The following is a 27,084-nucleotide window of genomic DNA, read 5'->3' as shown; positions in this document are numbered from 1 at the left end:
GAAGGATGTGTATGGGCTAAATGTGTTTAAATGTCAAGAATATAAGGTCACAGTGGTGATGGGGGGACCCTTCATGTGTCTAATCATGATTTCATCTTTTATTATAATTCTTATGATCAGAAACATGCATTCCATGTGCTCATACACACTTCAGTTCATACTTGGGTTAATAAACATCAGCGCTCAAGTGACTAATAGAGTAATAGAATAACCTAAAGCTAATCTATCTAAGTGTTTTTTTATTTAAAATAAAAATAAATGCTCATGGTAGAAATAATATCTCCTGCTGTTATGTAATATAATCATGTTTTAGCCTTGACCATCAGTATGAGTGGGATGTGCTGAAAATAACCCACATTACTTCACCTACGATTTCTTGGAATTTATGTTTGTATTGGCATAAATACATTGAAATGTATTGCAAACTGGAAAACAGACAAGCGCAATCTAGTTCTTTAATGTTCTGGATTGCATACAAAAGGATAGTATGATCAAAAATTACTTGGTGAAGAGTCTTTTTTATTACAACACACCTTGTGCAATGTGTTTTTATTTTTTGCAATAATGCAAGCACTGGAAATTGAGGAATTGATGATTGGACACAGTATTTTAATAGCATAATTCAGTTTTATTACATTCTACTTGTAATCACGTTAAATGTCATCAAACAGAAAAGTAAAAAATATATCACTATGAAAAGTCATTACAAACAAAATATATACATAGAAAACATTATATTTTGCATAGATCAACAATTAGTTTTTACATGAAATATAGATCATGACTAAAGGCAGATCCTCAAATTAATTTGCCCTTATATTTTTAAAGTAAACACATGGTGTGTTACAACAGGGTTTTGGGAACAATATTGTTGTGTGTAATATGCAAGTCAACATATAAGTACTCACACTACAGTACGGTATATATCAAATATATATTATCCTGATATTACTCAGCACTTCAAGCAAATGAATTCTGGATGCCAAACTCGCCTCCTAACATGACAAACATTACAAAAATAGTTTATCAGCACAAAATAAATATTACAAATATATTAATTGACTTCTGAAGGTAACACTTCACATAAAATTCACCAGTATAAATACAATTTGGTCCTGACAGGTTAATTAAATGTCAAAAAAATTGTGCAGTGTACTCAGGGATTGGACATTTTCACAGTTTTTGTTTTTGTTCTACAGATCTTCAATGTTTAATCTTCATCCTAAATACTTTCCTCAGAAACTTCTGGAACTAAATGTAAATCTCCTTTTGTCTAGTTATCCTTAAAGAACTCACTGAAACTGCTGAAAGCTAATTATGTTTAAGTTATTTCTATGGCTTTAGACGGTTATTTAGATGCTTGACCACTTGGCCAACTAGCTAAATCATTTAAACACCAGTTTTATTAGCTGGTATACCAGCTCAGACTAGTTAAAGCAGGGCTGAAACTGTGCAATTTTTTGCTGTTGTGTGATCTTGTACAATATATTTTCCCATTGGAAGAATTAACATGAAAAATGTTGATGATCATATGGTTGCAGCTTGTATCATGTGAGAGGAATTTACGAGACAAGTGGCTCCCGAACTCTTAATAAATTTTAAACATGTCACAACGTTTTGGGAGCTGTTGGCTGGGGTTTTTAATGCGTCTGGTTGAATGATCTGACTTGTCAATGCATCTGAAGCTGACCAATCAGGAGGATAAACCTGTTTAATTCACACATGTGGGGTAACTATTGGGCTAGGCGATTAATCAAATTGAAATCACAGATGCAATTGACACACAAAGAAATCCACTGAGGAAAATAGCGGTTGCTGAATAAACAGAAGATTTAACTGCTTTCATTGATTGATTAAATATTATTTAAAATATTTAGCATGACTAAAAAGCACATGACTGCGGAATTATCTCACAGATGGATTTATTTCAAATGCTAGGCTTTAATTTGAGGCTAGTTTGAAGTAAAAAAAAAAACGTTATTACATGTTGTAATTTGTAGAATGATTGTCCTAATGTTATTATTGACCAACTAAACCAAGTTCAAATTTAAACAGTTTTGCTCTATATTGTAGTAAAATCTGCTGCATTAAATGCATGAGCTGGGGATTTAGTAGAACTGATTTTACTGACAAAATGTGCATGAAAATCACTTCAAATCGCCTACTCGGTACTGAAAAAGAATCTATTTTTGTAGAAAATATAATTATACCTCATATAAATTTTTTATGAGAGAGCGAGATATAGAGAAAGAGAGAGACTATGAAAGAAATGAAAACAATGTTTTCCTCTGTTTTTGGCTTAGAATTTTATGCGATTTCTTCAGAATTTGCCAGGTCATAAAATTGTGTCCTAATGATTTGCACACACACATTAAGTGTTTACACAAATTATCTTCTGTCCATCAGAATTCGTACTATTCACATCTCCCTTTATGGTGTCCCTTAATTCCACACCAAATATGGAATTAAGTATTTGCATGATTGAGTTGCATACAAACACGTAGATGCGAATACCTGCCAAGGCACGTAAATTATGCGGAATGCATGACGATTTTGCATGAACATGCAGAATTCGCATTAATTTTGAATCGTGCACAAGAAAGATTTAACTTGAGTGGAAATTTAGTTTGAGGTCGAAAAAAAAATTGTTCACATTTGGTGTGAACCTAGCATCGGAGTTTTACCTTTAAACGCAAAATCTTGTTCTTCAATCTAATTTATTACTATTTTTTTACTATTTAGTTTGCGTGCAAGCTGGAAAAACACAACGACAACAGATCACTAATGCAAACATTGTATGTTTCTATTTAAAAAAATGTATATATTAGGTAATTAAAATATATTCTCAATTTTTTTTTAAACGAGCTGAAAAAGCACTGGATGGCGTAAACGTTTCTGTATACATCAAGAACTTCCCTTTGTGCACAATATCAAACTTTGAAAGGCTGTGTACGTTAAAATACCAAGCATATCTTGGGCTTTAAAGGAATAGTCCACCCCAAAATATAAATTACCCCGTAGTTTACGCTCAAGCCATCCTTGTGTATATGACTTTTCTTGTTTAGACGAACAAAGTCAGAGTAGTTTTAAATTTTATTTTGGCTCTTCAACAGAGGTGACGACAAACAGAAGAAATAGTTGGCTTTACGCTACCAAAGACTATAGAATACACAAGACATGTCACTTGTATAGTTTTGAATAGGGAAAAGTGTAACAGACAATATGGCGAATGAAGCCCCGCCTTTTAGTACAAGAACCAATCAGCAATCAATATAAACTGATATTTCTCCGGGGGAAGGGCTGGAACCAGATGTGAATTTCTGCAGGTTCAAACGTGTAGAAACGAAACTAAGCAGACAGTTGAATGTAATTGTTGTTTCATAATTTGAAATCTAATCATAAGCTTGGCAAGCAATTTTAGAGAATTTGAAGTTTCCCCATTCAGACAGAATGCCCGAACAACCTGCCCAAGATGGCTGCCAAGTGAAATGACTTGTCTTAAAGTGACTTTGACGCTACTGTATAATACTAAACAACTAGTTTCCTTGTTCATAGTCTGTGGTAAGATTCTATCCTCTATGAATGCATCTTGAATCAATATGTCAAGTAAGTGGAGGTGGTTGAGAACACGTCAGAACACATTTATTCGCTTCATAAAACATACGTTGACCCCCTGGTGGTGCGTGGGTTAATTTAACAAAGGATTTATGAGCTTTTGAAATTTTCTAAATTAAAAGTCACCATTCAATATCTTTATACAGCATGGAAGAGCCAGAATAAAATTTAAAATGACTCCAACAGTATTCGTCTGACAAAAGAAAGTCTTATACACTGAATATGGCCTGAGGATGAGTAAATTACATATGAATTTTAATTTTAGGTTGAATTAGATTTATTTTTGTATGCTAGGGTAGCACATCACTTCATGAACCTCTTTTGTTCACAAACTGTTAATGTGGAATTGGCACATTATTTTACCGACAAAAAAGAAAGCAGAGACATGCTTTAAACTGCTAAAGGCTGAAAAAACAAACAAAATATATCTGCACTGATGTTTAAGCCTGATTTTAATTCTCTTGTGGTCTTGATTTAGGGGTCACACTTTACTGTCAATTTATTGAAGCCTTTAACTGAACTTTGTTTTCTTCAGAAAAATCTTTGTGATATATTTTGTTCAATAATATTTTGATTATTTAAGGTTTACAGAAGATATAATGGTACCATGCGATATGCATATAGTTTTTATAATAATGTTTTTCCCATTAAAATGTATTTATTTGTTTATTATTATTACTTTTTACACTGAACAATACTACCAACTTCACAGTTTTATTAAAATCTACATTCCAAAGTTTTTACAGTAGGATATGTTCATATGTAAATTTGATTTATATACATTTCATTCAACCAAACAATTGTGAATTATGTTTTTCCGATTTCCAAAATATTCCTTATAAAAACCTTTGACTGTCAAAATAAAAAGAAACAAGGGTTTTGAACCTGATTGTTCAGATCTTTGTGCTTGGACGAATGCAAATTAGTGCCTATTTAAATAAACAATGGCATATTTGCATATTGAAATATAACGTATTAGGAAACATTTGCAATTTTTAGAGTAATCTATTAATTTGTGAAGTATGACGATACTGTAAAAATTTGTACATTATTTTACCCTGTTTACCTGCAGTGTCAAGACTTGGAATATTTGATGAGAGACTGTGCAACAAACTGATACTCTGTTTTTGTAAAGTAAATGTCCTTTCCATGGCTAAATCTCAAATTGAAGGCAAGTGAATGGAAAAGTCTCCATTTGGTTATGAGGCCGCCTGAGGTTTCCTGATGGATGGAATGACTCTTTTTCATCCCCTGAGTTTCATTAATAGGTATCTGTTGATTTTTATATCTGCCGAGGCAGAAAGTTAGCTTAGTTAGCATACTGGGAATAGAAGGCCACTTTAACTCTCTCGATCTGATGGCAGAGTTTGATGGCAGGTCCAAGTTTTAGGTCCATACATTCTTGGACTGTAGGAAGTGTCAGCAGCAGCAAGGCTTGTCCATCAATGTCCTTGAGAATGAAGAAAAGTGAACAAGTTAGCATAAATATTAGCTGTTTTAAATACCGGCTTTGCTAGCTTTTGTAATGTGTGCATTTTTTCATCTGAATTGTTAAAAATGTTGTTAATGTATTAATTGATTATGCTTGTTAATTTATTATTGACTAACATATCAAGTGATTTCTTCTCTAAGAGTTTTAATTTAGAAAAAAATAATAACATAAATCACACTACACAATATATTTTTTTCAGCATCGATATCACAATGTGATCATTCGCAATAGTCACATCATGAGTATATGCAATGTTGAGACTGGATTATATTTTATCATTTTGCAAGTATTTTTTTTTTTTTGAGCCCTAAGGGTTTTTAAAAGCATGCAGGCATAAGAAAATGTACCATTTGCAACAGTGTAAAACCTACTTATAAATTTCATAATTTATTAACTTGTTATACTGAGTATCTAACAATATTCTTATATAATAAATAATAACAATTGTTATTATTAATAAATAATAACAATAGTTGCAATATTTTATTTTATATATATATATATATATATATATATATATATATATATATATATATATATATATATATATATATATATATATATATATATATATATATGAATAAAAATACCTTTTACTATTTAAATTATGAAAATAAAGAAAATAAAAGTTTTATTTCAGCTTTAAAATAATACTACTAATAAAAGATCAAAAAAACTAAATAAGAAAAGAACCGAAATAAATAAATCATGAAAAGAAAAAGCTAAGAATATTAAAAATCAGTGTTTAAATAGTCAAAGATTAAATATATGTTTCTCTTTAATGAATTAAATATTCTAAGATTAACATTTAGATTAAATTAAACAAATGGGGATTTTAAATTTAAAAAAAACAAAATAGATTAAGAATATAAAAAAATAACCATCAGATGATTTAAATTATTAATGATAAAATTAATAAGATATACAAAATAAATAATTGGTGAACTGTACCTGTTCTTGAAATATCTTGGCTAATGAAGCACAATCTGTAGACGTAATGAAGTCCACCACATCTGAAACGCTCCATTGTAAAGGATTAGTGTCCAATACCAGACGATCTTCCTCTTCGGTACTCTCCATCTGCACGAGCACAGTTTGTTTTAAATAATACAATCTGTCTCTAAATCAAAGAAACATTAAGTTAGGGAAAAAATAAAATGTCTGTACAGAAGTTTTACCTTCACATTTGTGTCTCTGGCCATCTGGTTCTGGCTGTAGGAGACCGATCGTGTAGTTCTTCTAGGAGAGATCCTGTCTGAGGTCTCTGATCCTGGATGGGTCATCCTGCGCTGAAGAGCGGCACGGCGTGGTGGTCTTCCTCTCCTCGGTAGGCTATTATGGGCAGAGGCTTCTTCACGTAGTGAACTGGAACTTGCCTCACTGCCCCATTCCTCAAAATCCTCATCTTCGTCTTCATCGTAGTTATAATCGCTATCCTGTAAAGACAGAGGGTTACTTTTACATGTTACAGTAATTACTAGGGCTGGATGTCATTCAAAAAAATTTGATACCAATAATGATACTTTGAATTTAATACTGGTTTCTGAATAATACTTTTTTGATACCAATTTCATAAAACTAGTTTTAACAAGATTAAAACACATCTTTTTCAGTTCCTGAGTTTTTTATTCTTACATGCTACAGCTTTTACTATGGCTGGATATCATACAAAATCTTTTGATAGCGATACTGATACTTTAAATTTAATACTGCTTTCTGAACAAAACTATTTTATAAAATTGGTATGGAAAAAAGTATTATCAAGATTAATACAAATCTTTTTGAGTTTTTTTATTCTTACATGTTTTTATTAGTCCTGGATATCATTCAAAATGTTTCAATAACGATACTTTGAAATCAATATAAAACTAACAAGAGTACATAATAATACATTTTTTTGAGTTTAAGTTTTTTTTAACTCTTAAAAGCACAAACAAAACCTCATAAAACAATATCTCAGTCCAAATAAGTTCAAATAGATTTTAGTCAAAGGTGAACAACTTTACATCAGTTTTTAAGATTAACAGTTGCATCTTTAACGGAGTTTCATTTCCATGTGTGTAGATCGGTTATCCTTTGGCAGAAGCAATTCACCTTTTGTGCTAAAATCAGTGGTCACTCGCTTTTTTGCCATAGATTTGCCAACATACATACTTGGTTCACTAGCACTGACAAGACTGATCATTTCAGGTATCAAAGTAGATATTGATTGACATTTTTGGATACTTGATAGTATCAAGGCAATTTAGTCAGTTTCTCTAAAGTATCGAATTTGATATCGTGTAAAAAGCATTTTGTTTGTCATTTTGTAAAACCCGCCGGTTTTATGTTGTTGCTAGAATTCTAGTATAAATGAAAGAAATGCTAGTGTCTCCCGAGGTCAGCAGAATGAGATTTATTTCCACAGCTTGTACTAGCTGACCTCTGTCACACTCAACTCCACAAACATCACTCCCATCTGGGTCACGGCACTAATAAAACCAACGCAATCCCACAGCAAATCCATAACTTTTTGATTAGGTTGCCAATTCATATGAAAATGTACAATCTCATACATTTTTTATGGCTTACTCATTTCCCAACAACGGTTGGGTGTAGGGGTTTGGGGGCACACCTCCTTTTATGTATTTGTAAGAATGAAATCATGTGAATTTGTTTGGATTAGCCACTTTTCTGACAATACTTAAAATATGTCCTCATGAGATCAAGCTGGTATAACCCCACCGGTTCTTTACACATCACTCCGAGGGGGATTCCAGCTAGGGCTGCACAATATATCGTTTCAGCATCAATAACGCAATGTGCACATCTGCCATAGAAACTTAGCAGGATCTGCAATGTCAAATTGAGATTATAATTAACCATAAAACACAGTTCATAACACTATCATCTAATAGTGTGAAAGATTTTTTAATTAGATGTGTTTTAAGGCCTCTGACTTTACAATTTCAAGCTAATTATTTAATAAGGATTAATTATTTATTTATACAATGAATACCATGCAGCGTTATTTGCATTCAGATATTGATTTTATTTTTGTGCAGTACTGTTAGACCCCAGCAAAATCCATTTATTTAATTTTTATGTTTGTTCTATTGTTTATCTCTCTGCTTTATTTTATTTAGTATATTTTTGTGTAATTTTGTATTTTATTAAGATTCACTCGCCCTCAAATCATCCAATCAATGTTAAATCGTGAAATAATTGAAATTATGCTCATATCACATTTTATATATATATATATATATATATATATATATATATATATATATATATATATATATATATATAAATGCTAAAGTCTGCATCTTGAGCCCAGTATTGGTAACACTTTGTTTTGATGGTCCATTTAAGTATTAGTAAACTCTCTGCTTAATATCTATTGATACTACTCCTTCAACAAATATTTAACTGACTATAAGAAACTTTGCAAGTACAGTACATGTCAACTAACCCTGACCCTAACCCCAACCTAACAGTCTACTTATAATCTACTGAGTATTAGTTGACATGTTGATGCAATTTAACAAACATCAAAATAAAGTGTGACCAAAGTATTTCAATAGAAAACATTTGATTTATACAGTCATTTATTTATTTATTTATTATAGCCTACTAAATCGTAATTGGTCAAAGTATTTGCTTTTTTGTAAACAAAAAATATTATATAACAGTTTATCACACTTAACTATAGACTTCTGCACTTCTATCCACATATTTATTCATTCCAAAAGTATGTATTTGCATACTACTATGTTCCAGCTAAATGTTTGTGGGTGTGTGCTTGTGTCTGGACCGTGTGGTTTGGCAGACCTGAGGTGACTCTGTGGTGTGGTATCCTACAATGGATGAGCGCCGTTTCTTCTGGACAAAGATGGCTTTGCGTTTCTTCCGCCGTCTTGCCGGCTTGCTCAGGTCACCATCTTGTGCGTTTTCCCCTAAACTTGGCCGACCGACTTTCCTCTTCTTATAATATGCTACATTAGGCATAAAAATAAATAAACACAAAGACACATTGAGAGTTAGCAAGAGCTACGTGTGAGTCTGTGTGTGTGTTTCTGAGAAAATGATACCTTTTGTGAAACATTTCATTTTAATTCCAGGTTAGAGCAGATGTCACTTTTTATTGCTGTAGAGGAATAAAAGACTCACTGTATTTGGTTTTGGTTTGGCTGGAGCAGTTTTCAGGACACTTGTCGGATACAAACGTAGGCCCAAAAAGATTCAGACAACACTGGAGTCTCTCGCAAACACGACGACAAAACTCTGACACTTGATCCGCTGTCCGGACAATCCTCATAGTGGACCGATAGCTTTTCCCTTTATATCTGGAAACAAGCAAACATGTTTCAACTGCAAAGTACACAGTGGTGTAAACAGTACTGAAAAATCATACTCAAGTAAAAGTACCATTACTTGCCTAAAAAATGTAGTGCAAGTAGAGTAAAATTATCCATTGTATATATTACAAACGACCTTTCAAAAGTACTTAAGAGTAGTTTGTATTGCGCTTTAAAAAGCTGATGTGTTTACATGTAATTTGTAGAAGTGTGTAAACGTAGCATACTGTTGTGCATTTTGTTATTGTTTAGCAGGCACACAATGTTATAAGACAATAATATTAGGTTAGAGTTAGGTCGTGACATCAGGTGACAATTTCAACGTCTAGCCAGCGTCTAACGACAAGGGTATTTCGATGTCCAATAATGACGAAATATGAAATATATGAAATATATGAATATAAATAATGATGTTGATATTTGGTTGATTTTAGGTTGTTAGAAAGTGACCAAAATCCAACGTCAAGCCAACATCTTAAACCAACGTCATATTGACGTCAAATACTGACATGTATTTATTAGGTATGGCAACCAAATCTAACGTCTGATAGAAGACGACATCATAGTGGTAACATCAACACAACTTCAAGCTGTAACTATTTAATAACCCAGACGTTTTTATAACAAGAGGTCCATGGAAGACAAAGAAACCATTTACTGTATTTTAAATGATGACAATAATTGTATACATTTTTGTCATGTGTGACAGTGAAATTCACATCCCCAACCCATATTCGTATCACATATACAAGTATGCTAATCCACTGTCTTAACCTCATTATGCAAATGAGGGAAAGCTCTCTATTCATTATGATTAATAATTTAATTCTGCATGTTTGCTAATTTATTAGTAATAATATTGCTTTTAGAATTGCAGTACAGACTGCAGTCAATTTGTTGTAGAGTCAGATTACTTTTAGATTACTTTTTGGTTAAAAAACATTGAGAGGGTCTGGATGCAATGCAATCTGAGCTGCATCCAATGCTTTTTAATGCGCTCACCTAACCCCACCCCCACCTCACTAGCTTCACTAAGTGCATTGTGTCTGACATTGCATTGCTGAGATATGTAGTCTCAGCTTGCATCATCAAAGCTACATCCAGATACTTATAGCTACATACAGATACTGCATTAGAAGTAATGTTACAATATTGATTAACAGTAGTTCATAATTATTTAAATTATCTGAAATACATAGCAATAATTGTCATTATTAATTTCTCATTACTTCATAATGGTTTTGGAAGCAATTACAATTGAGTAACGTCAAATGAATCAGCAAAAAGATTCAGTTTAAAATAGTTACTGAGTATATTATTTATTACTAACATGCAACAATTTCTAAAACAGAAATTGTATTAGAAAGAATATTTCATGTAAAAGCACAGATTATATCTATGAAATAGTTTTGTTACCTAAACCTAGCGAAATCTGACAAAGCTTTCATAATTTTTTGACACAAATATTGTCAAATAATTCTGAATTTCACTAATACAAATGTACGAATTATAGAAATGCAAAAAAAAAAAAAAAAACAATCTCTGAATATGTCAATTGAAGATGCTTCACAAAAACACAACTTCATTCACTATACTTTCAAGATTTCACAAAAAATAATGAAATGTTACTTGGTTTTTTGTAAATATTTGTGAACTCTTTCGTCGTAAATCCTACACTATTATTTTTAGGGTACAAAACCCTTTTCTTTTGCAGATACAATTATTTTGTGACAATTATAATTAGCTTAACTTTAAAAAAAATTGAGGGTATATGTTCTCATTATTTTATGCACATTACATGTATTTTTATATTTATTAAAAAAACTGAAAATAAGGAATATAACAAGTAAATAATCATGAGACAAATAAACAAATGCTAAAAGTACAGAGTTATAGCCAATTATGTTTATAACATGTAGTTAACATTTGAAATGGATCAAAAACTAGTTCACAATTGTTCAAAAGAACAATAATGTGTGTAATTTAACAATTTGAGGACAGCTTTGATGAAAGGTTTTAATTCACTTTAGATGTTGACTACTGTATCTGTGTTTCATACGAGGGTTGGGACATTATTCCATCAGCAATGAACAGTGAATGAGAAAGTTCTGGAAAATGTTTTTTTTTTTTTCTCTTTTTGATTATACCATGAGATTCTGCTTATTTAACAGCCTCAAAGTAAGTGTGTGTGAGTTCATGTGTGTGTATTTTCGTACTTGGCTTTGAGGGTTTCCTCTTGACAATTCCACTGAGGGTCTTCCACCATCTGTAGTTCTCTAAGTACACGGCCGGGTTTATATGCTGAGTTTATTAACATTGTCAGAATCTGTAAGAAACATCATATTCAGATAATTAGTTTATGATACATATATCATAAATGCAGATAAACAAATTAATATGCATGTGTGTGTATATATCACTTTTATTACCTATTTTAGTGTGATTAAGTCATTTATCATACATCGCATACTGATGTATCAGTTTTATCGGCAATTTAACAGAATTTTATAGGCAAAATTAGAAGACTAAACAATTTTTAAGAACCAATGCAGTCTTAAAAAATAATGAATAAACGTTTTAAATGTTACATTTTGCCACTATCTTTCAAACCACAAGGTTTTTCCAATTTGTCAGCAAGGTGTTTCATCATTTAAAAAAAAAAAAAAAAAATTAAAAATACAGCTTAATTTGTTTGTTTGTTTGTTGTTTGAGGTCGTCGTTTCACTTTTACAAAAAGCTATCTGATAGTAAAACATTGTTTTGTGCAAAATTTGTACATGTTTTCGCAAAAGTGATTTACAACATGTGAACACTCTGCTTGCATTTATTATACTTCATTTAAAATATATTTTATGCATTTAATTTGATACAAACTGCAAAATATGATATCTCGTCTTTGACAGATATCCAGCATATAATGTTCACTTTCCCTTACAACTTACAAAATCCTCAAATTTTCATGAAATTAGAATTTGCAATGCCTCAACTACCAATGTATAGTAAGAGAAAACTGTACAGTACCTCTTTGAGGACTACAGCACACTTTCCAGGCCCAACAGCCTTTGGTAACTCGGCAATTCGGCCCTTATTGAGATATGGTCCAGAGAAACAGCGATGATTGATGAAGAGCTGAGAACAGCAGTACTTTCCATTCACCAAACCTAAACAACACAAACATGTTAGCAAAAAATAGGTACTCTTTGTGCATAATTTTTATTGTGAAGGGTTATTTTAGTCTGGGGTGTGCATTTCCCAAATAACAATGACACTAGTAAGATTTATTTTATTAGGAAATAAACCATGTAGTGACAGGAGTTTCCCAAACTCTGATGAACCATAACAATTCTGTAATGATGGTCCTTAAGGATGTGGAATAACAACTACTTCTGTATTATTGTGGATTTGTATCTATTTGTTCAATTATTTATTCATTTATCCAATATAAGTTTTGCTTCTCTTGGTCCCTGCATTCGTAATTAAAACCTTTTGGGTAAACAAGATATTTCCTTTCTTTTACAAATAACGTGTAACATTCCCTATTTTATTTTACTATTGCAAAACAAAGATGAAACCACTTACAATAACATGTAGCCTTCTACACATTATTTTGACATTACATTTTAAACACTGCAGAAATGTTCTAAATACTGCACGTTGTCAGTAAAATCAGGCCGGCTTTTAAATTTTATTTTAACCATTTGTATATGCAAATACCATAACATACTGTATACGTTTTGTTTTCCCATTCTTCCAAAATGGAACAGATTTTCGCATGTAATGTAAATAATTAAAATGTGCACTAAGAAGTGACAATTGTTAATTGAAAGATGGTAAAACTAAACTATAATAAAAAATAACTTTAGAATTTAAAAATGGATAGTAAAATGGTTGAAAGAAATAGGGCAGAGAGGAACAGCTTGTAATGGACCAAACCAGGGAAAGTATCAACTTAGGTACTGAAGCTTTAAAAACATCCATTTCCCTCTAACATTTGAGCATTTTGAGATACAGGGACATAAAGCATTTCAAAGACATATAGATCAGTCGATCCATCAGCAGATCGCTCGTATGTCAGCTTACAGACAGGCCAGCTTTCTACGAGACTTGAAAGTGCTAAGATCAATGCGACTTTGAAAAGATCCAGTGTATGTGTATCTGTGTTTGAACTTGGTGAACAGGCGTGGAGAACGGTGAACTGATGACCGTCATGGCCAATCACAGTCATTTCTGTTGAGCATGTGAATATATTGTTGTTAATAACTCAACAGCTCTCAAATGTTTGTGGGAAATGAACGTTTTTAAAATTTCAGCAATTTTGAGCAAATTCGATACTTTTGACAACACTAGCCAGGAACTATACTTGTAACCACAGCTCTATAGGTGTAGTTACAAACAAACAAAATTGTGACGCTGTTAGCAAATGTTCAATGGAACAATGGATTTGGCAAACACAGAATCACCAAATTATGTTTGTAACAATGAAACTTGTGATATTAGTTGGCTAAGGATAGTTTTGGGAAATGCACCCATTATCTCTTGATAAAACGTAAATATTTCATAAATAATTAAAAATCAACCCTAAACCCAACTGTCATTGGAGCAAATTTTACTACCATATACAAGGATATAGGTAAAATATGGTTTTAATTGTTGGCAAAAAGTCTTAAAGATTTTCAAAAAAAGTCTACAGAAGCTAAATGATTGATTTGAGCGAAGAACAAACACTAACACATAACACATTACTCATATAAACCACCTCATATGGTTACATCAATGCACGTCAACAGATTAGGTCATTTAAATTACACCTTTACCATAAGTTGTTTTGTTTTTTTAAACTAAACACTCTTCCCCTAACTCTAGCACTGAATTCTCTGAACATTAATAGTTTCTTTGTATATTTAGCATTGTGTATTGCCTCTTCTTGTTGAGTCATTAAATGCCTAATCAAGTTTAAGTGTCTTTCAAGTGTCAAAATTGAAGTGTCTGCTATATGACTAAATATAAATGTCATACTTGAAACTATACACTATATAGATCTGGCTGTGTGAGATTGTAGTTGAATTAATTCTTTGTTTGGATTAATTTCTTTGCACATTGACAATTCAATAAAAATGACTTTTGCTGTATTACCTTAAACACTTATAGAAAGCATTATTTTAATGTGCCATAGAGTGCGTCAAGGTTACTTCCTTTGGATTTTACCAGAATGAACATTACAAGAAATTTACATAAAGCAGCCTACAAACGTTAATAGGCAACTTGGAAAATCAAGACGGTCTTGTTTTTCTAGTTTCCTTACAAACAATCAGCAACAAGAGTTTGTAAAAACCTTATAAAAACATAATTACTATGTATGGCTTCAGAACACTTCAAATATAACATGGTATGCTATTAATACTTTATACTATTTTTCTGGTTAGTTTTTTAAAAAATAAATACTAAGTAATTGTGGCTGCAACGTGTTTTGTATATAGGAAGTGGTTGTGTTTAGTTTCAGAATAAGAACAGGTGCTCAAAAATATATATGAAAATGTATACAAATTATTTATATCAAAGTGATGACAAATATTCTTAAGCAAGTAACCATTAGTTTGGAGTTGGGTGGGAGAGTGTTGGGAATTAAATAAAAAAATGCTCAGTAGTAAATATGTAAAACCTGAATCCATGGGAGCAGATGAGCACAGACTAATAGGAATGTCAGGAGATTGTGAAGGAGCCAACCTGAAAATCAATCAATCAATTAATCAATCAAACAATCAATCATTTAGGGTAGTAATAATTTTTTACCATTTTTCTTTTGGCCTTGTGTCCACCAAAGCACAATTATTTCTCAAGGCTAGCCTATATTTCAGTTGTTTTTAATGAGAGCAATTTATTTTTTTCACCAAACGTCAACATCGCTATTTCACCAAAGCTGTTTTTCACATGTTTTTAATGGGACAACCAACTTTTTCGAAGTGGCAGCAGTGTATAAAGTCCCTTAACATTTATTTGACTTTTTTCTAGCTGCTTAGAGAATTTTGCTGGTCTACACAGTTAACATTTTAGTGAAGAAAAACACGTTATTTACATAATCAGTTGACAGAAACCGTACCGCAGTGCAACATTTGATAAGACTGCTTTGGTGGACACACAGCTTCAAAGAAAATAATATCCTAAACTAAGCTATCAAATAAACACAGGCTACTTGGAAATACACTACCTGACAAAAGTCTTGTCACCTAACCAAGTTTTAGGAACAACAAATCATAACTTGACTTCTAGTAGATCATTTGGTAGCTTATGTGAAAGGCAAATGCCTCTATATGCTCATTTTACAAAAATATTATATTATCATGCCTTGATTTTTAATTATTTAATTAGGACAGTAAGCTCTGACTTTGCTTAGACAAAGGTCATGGTGCAATGGAAAAAGGATGAATATTGTGTGTGACTTCCATAAGCTTGGGGGACTGCGTCCATACATCTCTGCAATGATTCAAATAACTTATTAATAGTCATCTAAAGTGGCAACAAAAATCATTCTTGCAGGACTCCCAGAATTTTCAAGATTTTTTGGATTCATCTTCAATGCCTCCTCCTCCATCTTACCCCAGATATGCTCAATAATGCTTATATCGCAACTGGGCAGGCCAATCAGGAACTTTGATGGCTAAAGTATGAGAAGGAGTGCTATCCTGCTGAAGAATTTGCCCTCTCCTGTGGTTTGTCATGTAATGGGCAGCACAAATGTCTTGATATTGTACCTCAGGCTGTTCATGTTCTTTGATGTTGTGAAACCTCAAAGTACATGAACATTTGTTTGACTGCAGTTTCTGTGTAAAGTGAACACTAAGGGGCAGTGTGACGCCAACAACTTTTGTTCCTTTTTACACTAATGATATTTACAGGGACATATTATTGACAAATAAAAAATTAATTCTTTGCACAACTTCAAAAAATACCACAGAGCAACTTTAATGTTGGTTATTTGTAATCAAATGTGTTTGCTTCAATTATCCATCTTCATCTAGACAACTTTTCTGCTGTGGTCATTTTGCTCAGTAGCTCACTTTGTACGATGATTTGCTTGCGTTGCAGAGTGGTTCAAGTCAATTTCACAAAAGAGATCAAACAATGTAAAATAAACATAACTATGTGGTTTCACTTATGTTAGCTTTTAAAAACACTATTTGTTGAGTTTAGGTTAGTGGTCTGTTGGTGTGATCAGTACAAGTTCTGCTTTCTCGTGGACATGTACAAGAAGGATGCGTGTATCTGAAACGTACAACAAAACATGTTCGAAGTAACGTATTTTAGATTCAGAAAAGTCAACACAGCACCCTCTAATAGATATGTCACCTCAAACATACCTGCAGCAACATATTTTATGTTTTTGTAAAAACAAGTATGCTGTGGCATGTATTTTCAGTCAGCCTGGGTTGTAACAGAACAACATAGATGTACAAAAAAACAGGACATTTTGATGAATCATGTGTAGCATGATTAAATTAGGACAAAAGTCCCAGTCTTTCTAGCACACAAATAAAAATGATCACATGTTTAAAAAAAGTCCATGCGAGGAGCACATCTACTCACTGTTTCTCAGGCTGAACGACAGCAATCTTCTTCTGAGGCAGACCTGAAACAAACCAAACAAAAACACAACTCAGGGGCAAAACTGGGACGTTTCAAGGACTGCTCTTGTTTCTTCAAGTGATCATTTAGTTTGTTTTGAAGTGAGGATAACAATACTGTTTCAAAATTCATTCTTAAGTTCAGATGCTGCAGGCAAAAACACTACTATTTTATGCACCCGTCAAATTTGAGAGTTGGAGCTTTTTGGCTTATCCTATAGTTTTTTTTTTTTTTGGTCTAATGAAAAGAAAACATCCAAAATGTATTTTTTTTTGTCACACTGTATTAATTTCATAGCAAAAAATGGTTTTCTTGTTTAGAAGTTTTGTTTCCAGTTCAAATATCTAAAAAATATTAAATCAAGAAGCAAGTTCTGCAAAAGAATTGCCTTGTTTTGAATAAAAGCAAATCAAAATTAATGAGTTTCTCCATTAAAACAAGCAAAATAAATTAGTTTTTTGGATTATTTGCTTATCTCACTGGCAGAATAATTAGTATTTTTATTTCTGAAAACAAAGACAACAACGTTTACTTGTCAGAAAACGTTTCTTGATTCAGGTTTTTTTTTTTTATATATTTTGGACTAGAACCAAGACAAAACATTTAAGTTAGGTATTTATTTTTGCAGTGTTGTTTCTGTAGATGTCAATCATAATACATATTTTTAAATGCAGTTTTCTCAAAAAAAATTTCCCTTCTTTATTGAGTCATAAATTACACTTTTACCATCAGCAGCTTTACATACACTTAACTGCACATTTTTCTTTACGTTTTTACAGAAAAATATTTTACAAAAAATATTTTATTTAAAAAAAGTGATAAAAAATTCCCTTAGTAAAAATCTTGTAAATAAAAATTCATACAAACAAATAAATACATAAAATACAAACAAACAAATATATAAAATACAAACAAATAAATACATAAAAATGGAACCTTTCTTGTAAACAAAAAATACTGTACTAACAACAACAAAAAATACTGCACTAGAAATCTATTCAAATTACTGCATATTCCATTAAATAATATCTCATCTGCAAATTCAAGCAAACATTTAAAAAAAAATTGCAATACAAAAAAGCAATTCCTAATGTAATCAAAGTAAGGCGAAGACTGTCAGTTCTATCTTTAAAACCTGACTTTAAAATCACAAAGTCATGAAGTTGATAAATGCCAAAAACACTGACAGACCAATCTGGCTGGTGACACAACATCAGCGCATGATTATAATAAACAGAAGATTATTAGTGTGAAATGTCCTTCTGACATGCACTGCATACAGTAAAGTGCTGTTTTTGCTGTATCACTTAATGACAAGTTGGATACTGGACTTATTAAAGTTTGTTTGCTTGCTGCAGTGTTGTGCGGTGAAACGTCCTGTTCCATTTAGCAATATCAAGTAGCATGAATTATTCATAGAATCTCCAAGAGTTTGGCTACTACTGTATGCCGTAAGTTATATATAAGCTGCATGTGCAGAGCATACAGTAACTCTGTGTAATATAAAAACATTTTTGGTTTTAGAGTTAAACTGTGAACTGATAATGATTTGTCATTAGTATAAAAGCAATCAAATCTTCATTCATTATACAATATAGTACTGTACATAAGTAAATGTTATGATTTCTTTATTTTCTACACATTTTGCTTTCTTTTTAATGTCACCTCTTTATTTAGTTTGTATTTAGGGTTCATTTGCAATTAGTGTTTCTTGTGTGTTTTTTAGCAAAATTTATTTAGCTTGCATAATAATTAGATTTTCTCTTAGTGAAATGATATGAAATGTAGGAAATGTGCATAATTTAATGGGAAAACAAAATAACTGAAAGCATTTAAAATACTTATTGAATGCATTTTTTATTCAATATAACAAGTCATTTTCATCCCTAAATTTTTTTTCTTTAACTTTAATACATAACAGAATTGTTGATATTTCCAGCGGTGCTATCAATGGTAAATAAAACAAAAGTAAATTTTTTGTTTGTATTTTAAATCAAATTAAAATAATTTATGTATATTTAAATAAAACTTATATATATATATATATATATATATATATATATATATATATATATATATATATATATATATATATATATATAACAAAAAAATTGAAAAATGTAGCTAAAATCTTGTAGGTTGTAACTTATTTTTGCAATATTTTGCTTAAATTTAATTGTTTTATCTTTCGAATTCTAAATATGTTTGCTGACGAAAATGTCATTTTAATAAATATATTTGTTGAATAAATCTGCTTAAATGCACCAAAATACATTGCCTATATTCACAGAGAAATGCGAAATCCAATCTATACATGATACTCACAGACGGTCTTTAGTGAATGTGTTAGTGGATAGCCGTTTGCTTCACACCAGCCCACAGGAAAAATATTCATACTCTCCACATCTACTATACAATCCGGTAACGGCTTTGTCAGACCTGTAAACAAAGATAGAAGAGCAGAGGTTAAACCTGTCAACAATATGCCAGCATGCCATATCTTTGCGAACTCACTGCAAGGCCATGTGCCTGAAAGATTTCTTTGAATAAAAGAAAGATGAAAATAAAAGCAGTTTTCATTCACACCTTTCAGATTGAGTCAGAGGTGAAAAATCCAGTTCATTTTTCAATTGATCTACTGATATATATATATATATATATATATATATATATATATATATATATATATATATATATATATATATATATATATATTTTACTACTAATCTACTAACATTTACAAAGTAAAAATAAAATCCAAAATAGTCAGACCTTTTAATTTGTATCAGTTTTATGCTCTGTATTTTGTCACATTTTTACAGTTTACAAAATTATGACAGATCTATTTTTTGTAATCATAGGATAAAGAATGTACTAGCTGAAAGCATGTGAATATTTACTGAACGCATTTCATATTCAGTATTGAAATTCTTTTTCTACTTTCTAAGATTTCTTTCATTTCAGTGACTTTATTTTAGCTGTACATTACCTTGATTTTTCTGCTTTTCCATAATTATTGGACCACATTTTTTGGTATTCACACTAAGGCCATGTGTCTGAAAGATTTCTTTGACCTAATCTGAAGAAATGTGAAAATAAACGGCATATTCATTCATACCTTCCAGTCTGAGCCAGAGGAGACAGCCTTTGACCTGAGTAATGCGAGCGACGCAGAGTTCAGCAGGATGTAGAGGATTCACCGCTTCAAGCCACATGTCCTTACAGAAACCCCGGCTCTGAGACGCCTGATCACATAACAACAGGTCAGTGGAGAAGATCACACTAACAGTGCGTAACAAACACAAACAAAGAGGATTATGAGAGAGAGACAATGTTGTGGGCAATGTGATGGAAAATATAAGCACAGAATGCTGGGAATCAAAATGTCTTTTTCACAATTTGATTTTTGAACAAAAATTGACAAATCAAATCTGATGATGATTGTTATTATAACTACTATAATCAAAACTCAATTTAATTGAGGGCAGGATTTCCACCCAATAGATTTGTTTAGCACCAACTAAAAAAGCTATATACACAATTAAATGCAATTGAGTTGGTTTAACATAAATCTATCGAATACAAGTTTAAATACATTTTTTTTACTTAAACTCAAAGGTCTGATATTATTATGTATGTCTATTATGTGTCATACATTTTGATGTCTCTTAGTTTTATTTGAAGTTAGCCTAAATGAACCACAAGACATTTCAAGCATGTTTCATGAGTTATATACTGTATATAGTTGATTGAGACTGATCTCAAAACTAATTTTAGGATAGTTATTGCTCATTAAGTAATAAACAAACTGCATTTCTGCTAATTAAGCTGCCAACACCCAAAGCATGGGTGCTTAAACTTTACAAGTGTTTCTATTAACTTTAAACACCTAAAATTACTTTTATTGTCAACATTTTCCTCTCTTAATTCAACCCCCCCCCCCCCCCCCCATTTATGTTTAACGCAAAAAAGATATCTCCAGAAGACTTTCTTCAGAAGAAAAAATATTATAGGCAATGCTGTGAAAATTCCTTACTCTTTTAAACATTATTGGGAAATATTTTAAAAATAAATGGAAGCTAATACTTGTGACTTCAACTGTATATTACAATAAGTTTATTTTATTGATATTTACATTCAATTTTTAATTAAATTTTATTTTTAAAAGTTTGATAGAGTAAAGCGAGTAGAGGCTTTTTGCAGACAATTTGTAGTGATCTCAGATTGTATTTTTGAAGACCTTAAGACTACAAACATTATTCTCTAGTGCATGCTAGTCAAAATTATTTTGACTCTTTTCAGGCAATTTCATAATATCTCTCCATCTGACTGTAGCTTCTGTCATAATATCTGTTGGCCACTAGTTAAAAGAGTTTCCTGTATTTGTAATGAAGAAAAGAAACTCATAAATGAAAGGGTATGTCTCACAAAAAGAAAACAGTCTTTTGATAACTCGTGTGTGTGTGTGTGTGTGTGTGTGTGTGTGTGTGTGTGTGTGTGTGTGTGTGTGTGTGTGTGTGTGTGTGTGTGTGTGTGTGTGTGTGTGTGTGTGTGTGTGAGTGTGTGTGTGTGTGTGTCTGTGTGTGTCTGTGTGTGTGTGTGTGTCTGTGTGTGTGTCTGTGTGTGTGTCTGTGACCAAAAACACACCAGGAAGACCCACTAGTGGGTCAACAGTCATCAGAATGATCTACTGAAAAAGAAAAATCACAAAGGTCTGCTTGAGATAAGATCAAACCACACTCGTGGCAAAGAGCTGGGGCCTTACGTTTGGAAAACACGCATCTGGAGCGGCCTCAGTGCTGGTGTGTTTAAGATAGTCGGCCCAGTCAAAGTCCTGTGTCTCAAAACCTATCCCAAAATCAGAAAGAGGGAGAAAAACTAATCAGAGAGAGAAATAAACTAGTAGAAGGAAAGAAAGATTGATTAAAACAAACTATGTAAACATTTCAACAAACTTTAGTTGTTGTTGTTGTTGTTGCTGTTGTTAACTACTACTACTACTACTCTTTATACTACTACTACTAGTAATAATAATGTGAATAATAATAATGATAATAATAATAATAATGTTATGAATAGTAATTGTAGTAATAATAATTATAATATTTTAAATATAAATATTTAACAATATAAATGTAATGATAGGTAGTCTGTAAAAATTGTATTGTAGTATTATTTAGTTGTTGTTATTTATATATAATTATAGTGATATATATATATATATATATATATATATATATATATATATATATATATATATATATATATATATATATATATATATATATATAAATAAATGTAAAATAATATAAATATAACAATAGCAAATGTATTCTTTCTCATTCATCAAAATAATATATATTTTTAGAATTATTTATAATTTTATTATTATAATTATCAGGGCTAGACATTAACACCCACCAACCCATCAAATGCGGGTAGTTTTCAGCTGTTGGAGGTAAGACAGATACCCCCGCTAGCCACTTTGACTGGTTGAAAATAATTGGAAAATTTCCAGAGCTGCCTTGTCTCCAAACATTAAAATTTTTGTTTAATTTGGAAATATGTGTACAAATATGCACTTAGAGTCAAGAAGCAGCACAATTGGTATTGATCGCGTGAGAAAAAAAAGCAGGTGAATATCGAATAAAGGGGATGATCCGGAGCACAGTGAGACACAGGCGCGAGGCACAGTTGACATTGTTGATGCATGCAAGTGCTTAAAAACTACAGTTTTCCAATTGGTGTGATCGTTTATCTTTTAAATAGATTGGGATTAAGTGGTGCTCGTGAACCCACATTTCTGCTGCTTTCAAGAGCTCCAGATTTTTTGTATGTTGCCGCTTTAACCATTCTTTGAACAGATTATTACTGGGCCTAACGTTAACCATGTGCACGTGATCATCCTTTTACTATCGTAAACAGAATGTTTTTTTTATCTATTTACTTTTGCATGCAGTTATTTTTGTTAGTTTGGTTTATTTATCATCATTTACAATGACATTGCTTTAATAGGAGCTTTACTCTCCATTTATCTAGAGTTACCTGATGATCTGCGACATTTAGCTTTGACAAACTTCTGTGTATAGTTTTAGATAAATGAGAAAAATTTTTTTTAAACTGTCTATTGTTTTAAGAACATAAAAATAAGAATAAATAAGAAATAAAAAGTGTATGTTTACAGCCATATTTAGTTTGTTTTGACACATTATTTAAATAATTAGTTTAGTGTGGCCAGAGAAAAAAATGGTAAATCCTCCTTAGTGTTAAGCCCTAAAAAGTCATGTGAAACAAAATGTATATAAAAAAAGAGTTTGAAGAAGGCATGTGGACATAATACAAAATTTAAAAATTTGTAATTTTTAGCTTGCCAAAGTCCAATTTATGCAAATAAAATATATTTTCCCAACAACAAGATTGAGGCTAGTGAAAATGGCAAGTGGCTAGTAACGTTGGAAAACTACTAGCCACAGTGGCTGGGGATCAAAAACGTTAATGATGATGATGATTATTATTATTATTATTATTATTATTACTATTATTATTATTATTATTATAACATATATTAGAATATGCTTTTATTTTATTTGTATATTATTATTCAAGTATTAAATTTGATTTTGTATTTATTTTTACTTAACTGCACTTTATTGATCATTACAATCAGGGATGGGCAGGATTTATGATACGCATTTTAAATACAAAATAGTTTTTTGTAATTTGTATTTGATAGGGTTTATGAAAATGGGTTAATATTTTGTATCAAAGTACTTTAGTGTCTTGTATTTTTGTATTTTTTAAATAATGTAAAACACTTTGTAAGAAGTCTACATGATGACATCCTAAAGATGCAGCCTCAGATTGATGCTTTCTCAGTTACAGAACAGACAATTTATTAATATTGAAGAAGGTGATCAATACTTAAAGTATAAATGGAAATTATGGAACCCACATAAAGAAAATAACTGACAAATGGCATGGGTAGATTTGGGAGCAAGTCCACAATCATTAAAAATAGTATACTGCACAATGCCAAGACCAGTAATAGTTAAGTACAATGCATTAGCATCGTTGCTCAAGAAATGAGATCTAAATAAAAAAAATATATATATATAAAATCTAAAAAAATATAAAATCTCAGTTCTTAAGAACAGGAATATGGAGCCTACAGCACATAATCATCATCAGTCTCAGTGCTGCAGGCGAAAATGCATGTTTTGGATTTTTTGAAAAAAAAAAAAAACACCTAAAGATGCTGTATTGGCATTTATTCAGAGGGTAAACTAAGACTCTTCCAGTTAAAGTAGAACTGGAAAACTCTTGGGAGAATGAGCAAACTTAACACAAATAATAATAGTTTTGAATAAATTACTTATGTAGATGCCAAGAAAACAAGACAAACAGCATACAAATAAATCCTACAGTGGCGATTCCTACAATACTTCATTGGCTGTTTTAAATGCCAGTAGCTGCAAGTGCTCTGTATAGTAATGAAGTGCTAAGATGTCGACAAAAGATGTAAAAGTGGCAAGATTTTAGTAGCTTCTAGAAATCATCTGTTTTCATCATTGAAGAAATTAAAATAACCTCTTTATATTTCACCTATTCAAATATAAGACTGTTAAGAGATGGTGTCACTTTCACTGGTCACACAATGGATGAAAACAGAATGAAGAGATATAGTAATATAGTCCAACTCATTATCTACATTAGATGGTTTTTACAGTAATTTAAAGAGAACATCTTCAAGACAGGAATTTCTGTATTAAATATGTACAACATTTATAGTAAAATGAAAGGGAAACAAAGGCTTATGAATACCTACTCATATACAGAGGGGAATGAGGTGGAAGAGAAGCTGACTTAAACTTGCTCAGAGAAACGCTGTTGCTGTCAAACACTTCACTAAGTCATTTTAGTGGTGAAGGGACTGATTCAATAAGTCATGCTCCCTTGTGAAAGTATTGTATAGTATTTACAAAATACAGTATTTTATTTTGACACTTGTTGTGGCTGCTGTATTTTGTAGTTTATTTAAATACATGTAAAATTTCAATGTATTTTTTTGCCCATCCCTGATTACAATCATATTCATATTAATTCATTTTTAATTTTACTCTCTCATATTATACTCACTACAAATAAGCTCTTGATAAATAATCCACATAAAAAGAAAATGAAACCGCGATAACAGCAAAACCCATTGCTAAACATTCTCATTAAGCAAATGTAAATTAAACAAAAGAGCATAAATCTCATTAGCATCTACAGTAACGAGAGCATCTCGCCCACCTCGCGGCCTCTCCAGTTCGACTCCATTCTTCAGACACCACTGCACTGGCAGGATTCCCGGAGACTCTGCGTGACACACTGCACTGGTGGGCGTGGCATCAGCTGTGAGGTCATCGACAGTGATCTGAAAGTGGTATTCATTATAGACCTGTAGAACAGAGACACTCAAAGTCAGGCTCGGTGGGTGCTAATTATAGCCTACACTTCATAACCCTTCATCTGGTGTGTCTGTGTGTGCGTACTTTAGTCACAGACACGGGGCAGATGTGGAAGGGTTCCACTGGAGAGACCATTTCAAGCTTCATTCCTGCCCTGAAGGAGTGTGTGTGCAAGTCAGCATGATCCTGAAACAGAAACACAGAGACATATATCAGTTGTTTGTGTTATCAATATGTGTAAAGCGATGTTTCAGTCCAACAGCTTTCACAAAACACATACACACAGAAACACACAGACCCTTGCTGGATTTGCATTTTTAAGTTTCCATTAATTTTTCTAAAGATGGTATGACAAACAGCTAATGTATAATTGAAAGTATTCTGAATTAATTATTAATGTAAAATAAATGCAAAATGATTAATGCAATATGTTTGGTTCTGCTGCTAATAGTTGTTTAACTTGCTGTTAAATTTTTGGCAGTAACAGGGTTGAATTTTTCCATCATTTTGTGGTTAGCTGAAGATGCTAATCTTAAAACCGATACCCAATGGCATGTCTAAAGCTGAATTTATAAGCATTTTAACCATATTATCTTTTTCATCGATTATTCATATAAAATAATGCAAAATTATTAAACATGATAGGGAATGTTTACTAATTGTTGTTTAATTTTTGTACATTTTAAACAGAGTTGACAGTAACAAAGTTGACATTTTCCATAATTTTGTGCTTTAGCTCAAGATGCTAACCTCAAAACAGATACCCCATGGCATGTCTATAACATAGTTTTAAGCATTTTCATCATATTATTGTTTTTTTTTAAGTGAATGTATTAGGTTATGTATAAACTAAAGTATACTGAATTAATTATTCATGCAAAATAATGCAAAATTATTAAACGTGATAGGGATTGTTTAGTAATTGTTGTTTAACTTACTTTTGAATGTATTAAACAAAGTTGACGGTAACAAAAACCCCTTTCACACATTGATACCAGAACAACTTTACAGGTGAATAAAAAAAGCGCTGTTCACACAGCTGAGGACGTTACGGAATTTTTCTGGAAAAGAGCGTTCACACATTCTTTCCAAAATACAGGTAAATTCTGACATAATTTAGCAGAAATTCGCTCTAAACGGCTGCGATTGTATTTGTAAACATTTGACTACACTACAAACTCTGTGGATGAATCAGCATGTTGAGATGTACAGTACATAATATACAGTATGTGTGTGCTGGCACTCACTGGCTGCTTTACATGCACATGCATCAGAGCTTGAAGGTAAACAAACCACGGCTTATCATAAGCATTTAATCTATTTTATTCCACAGTTGCCATTAAGAAGGAGCATAGAAATGTTATATGACTATCATCTAGCAGCTAAATGTGTGTGGAAATAAATTCACAGGCTTTTATTCTCATAAACTGCGTGGACGTGAATGCGCTTGAGTGTTCTGATTGGCTAAAGAAGACATTAACGTCAGCAAATTCCACCTCTATAATGGTTCATACCTTTGTGAATGCATAATCGCACAAATAAAGTCTATATGCAAGAATAAAAATGT

At 31.7% G+C, this 27,084-nt stretch overlaps 2 protein-coding genes across 10 annotated transcripts in view; one reads left to right on the top strand and one right to left on the bottom strand.

Moving 5' to 3' along the window:
* tmem110l (transmembrane protein 110, like) overlaps positions 1-27,084 on the top strand; it is a 220,690-nt gene that overhangs the window by 108,773 nt on the left and 84,833 nt on the right. For all 6 annotated transcript variants that reach the window (XM_073945732.1, XM_073945735.1, XM_073945734.1 and 3 more), the window contains one exon: positions 20,193-20,330. The gene's annotated coding sequence lies outside the window, so the exon portion shown is untranslated. The remainder of the gene's footprint in view (positions 1-20,192; positions 20,331-27,084) is intronic.
* Positions 608-27,084, bottom strand: part of sfmbt2 (Scm like with four mbt domains 2) — a 77,326-nt gene continuing 50,849 nt past the window's right edge. For all 4 annotated transcript variants that reach the window (XM_073947208.1, XM_073947209.1, XM_005164834.5 and 1 more), the window contains 14 exons: positions 25,602-25,703; positions 25,360-25,507; positions 21,833-21,915; positions 20,186-20,312; positions 19,393-19,506; positions 17,029-17,071; positions 15,107-15,171; positions 12,469-12,608; positions 11,664-11,773; positions 9,260-9,435; positions 8,921-9,084; positions 6,286-6,543; positions 6,059-6,187; positions 608-5,065 (listed from right to left, as the gene is read on the bottom strand). In XM_073947208.1, the coding sequence (XP_073803309.1) occupies positions 4,925-5,065; positions 6,059-6,187; positions 6,286-6,543; positions 8,921-9,084; positions 9,260-9,435; positions 11,664-11,773; positions 12,469-12,608; positions 15,107-15,171; positions 17,029-17,071; positions 19,393-19,506; positions 20,186-20,312; positions 21,833-21,915; positions 25,360-25,507; positions 25,602-25,703 (1,800 nt within the window). In that variant the 3' untranslated portion in view covers positions 608-4,924. The remainder of the gene's footprint in view (positions 5,066-6,058; positions 6,188-6,285; positions 6,544-8,920; positions 9,085-9,259; positions 9,436-11,663; positions 11,774-12,468; positions 12,609-15,106; positions 15,172-17,028; positions 17,072-19,392; positions 19,507-20,185; positions 20,313-21,832; positions 21,916-25,359; positions 25,508-25,601; positions 25,704-27,084) is intronic.

Source organism: Danio rerio, chromosome 4 (genome assembly GCF_049306965.1).
Source record: "Danio rerio strain Tuebingen ecotype United States chromosome 4, GRCz12tu, whole genome shotgun sequence".
Lineage (NCBI taxonomy): Eukaryota > Metazoa > Chordata > Actinopteri > Cypriniformes > Danionidae > Danio > Danio rerio.
The sequence above is the reverse complement of the archived record's forward strand: the minus strand, read 5'-3'. Positions and strand labels throughout refer to the sequence as shown.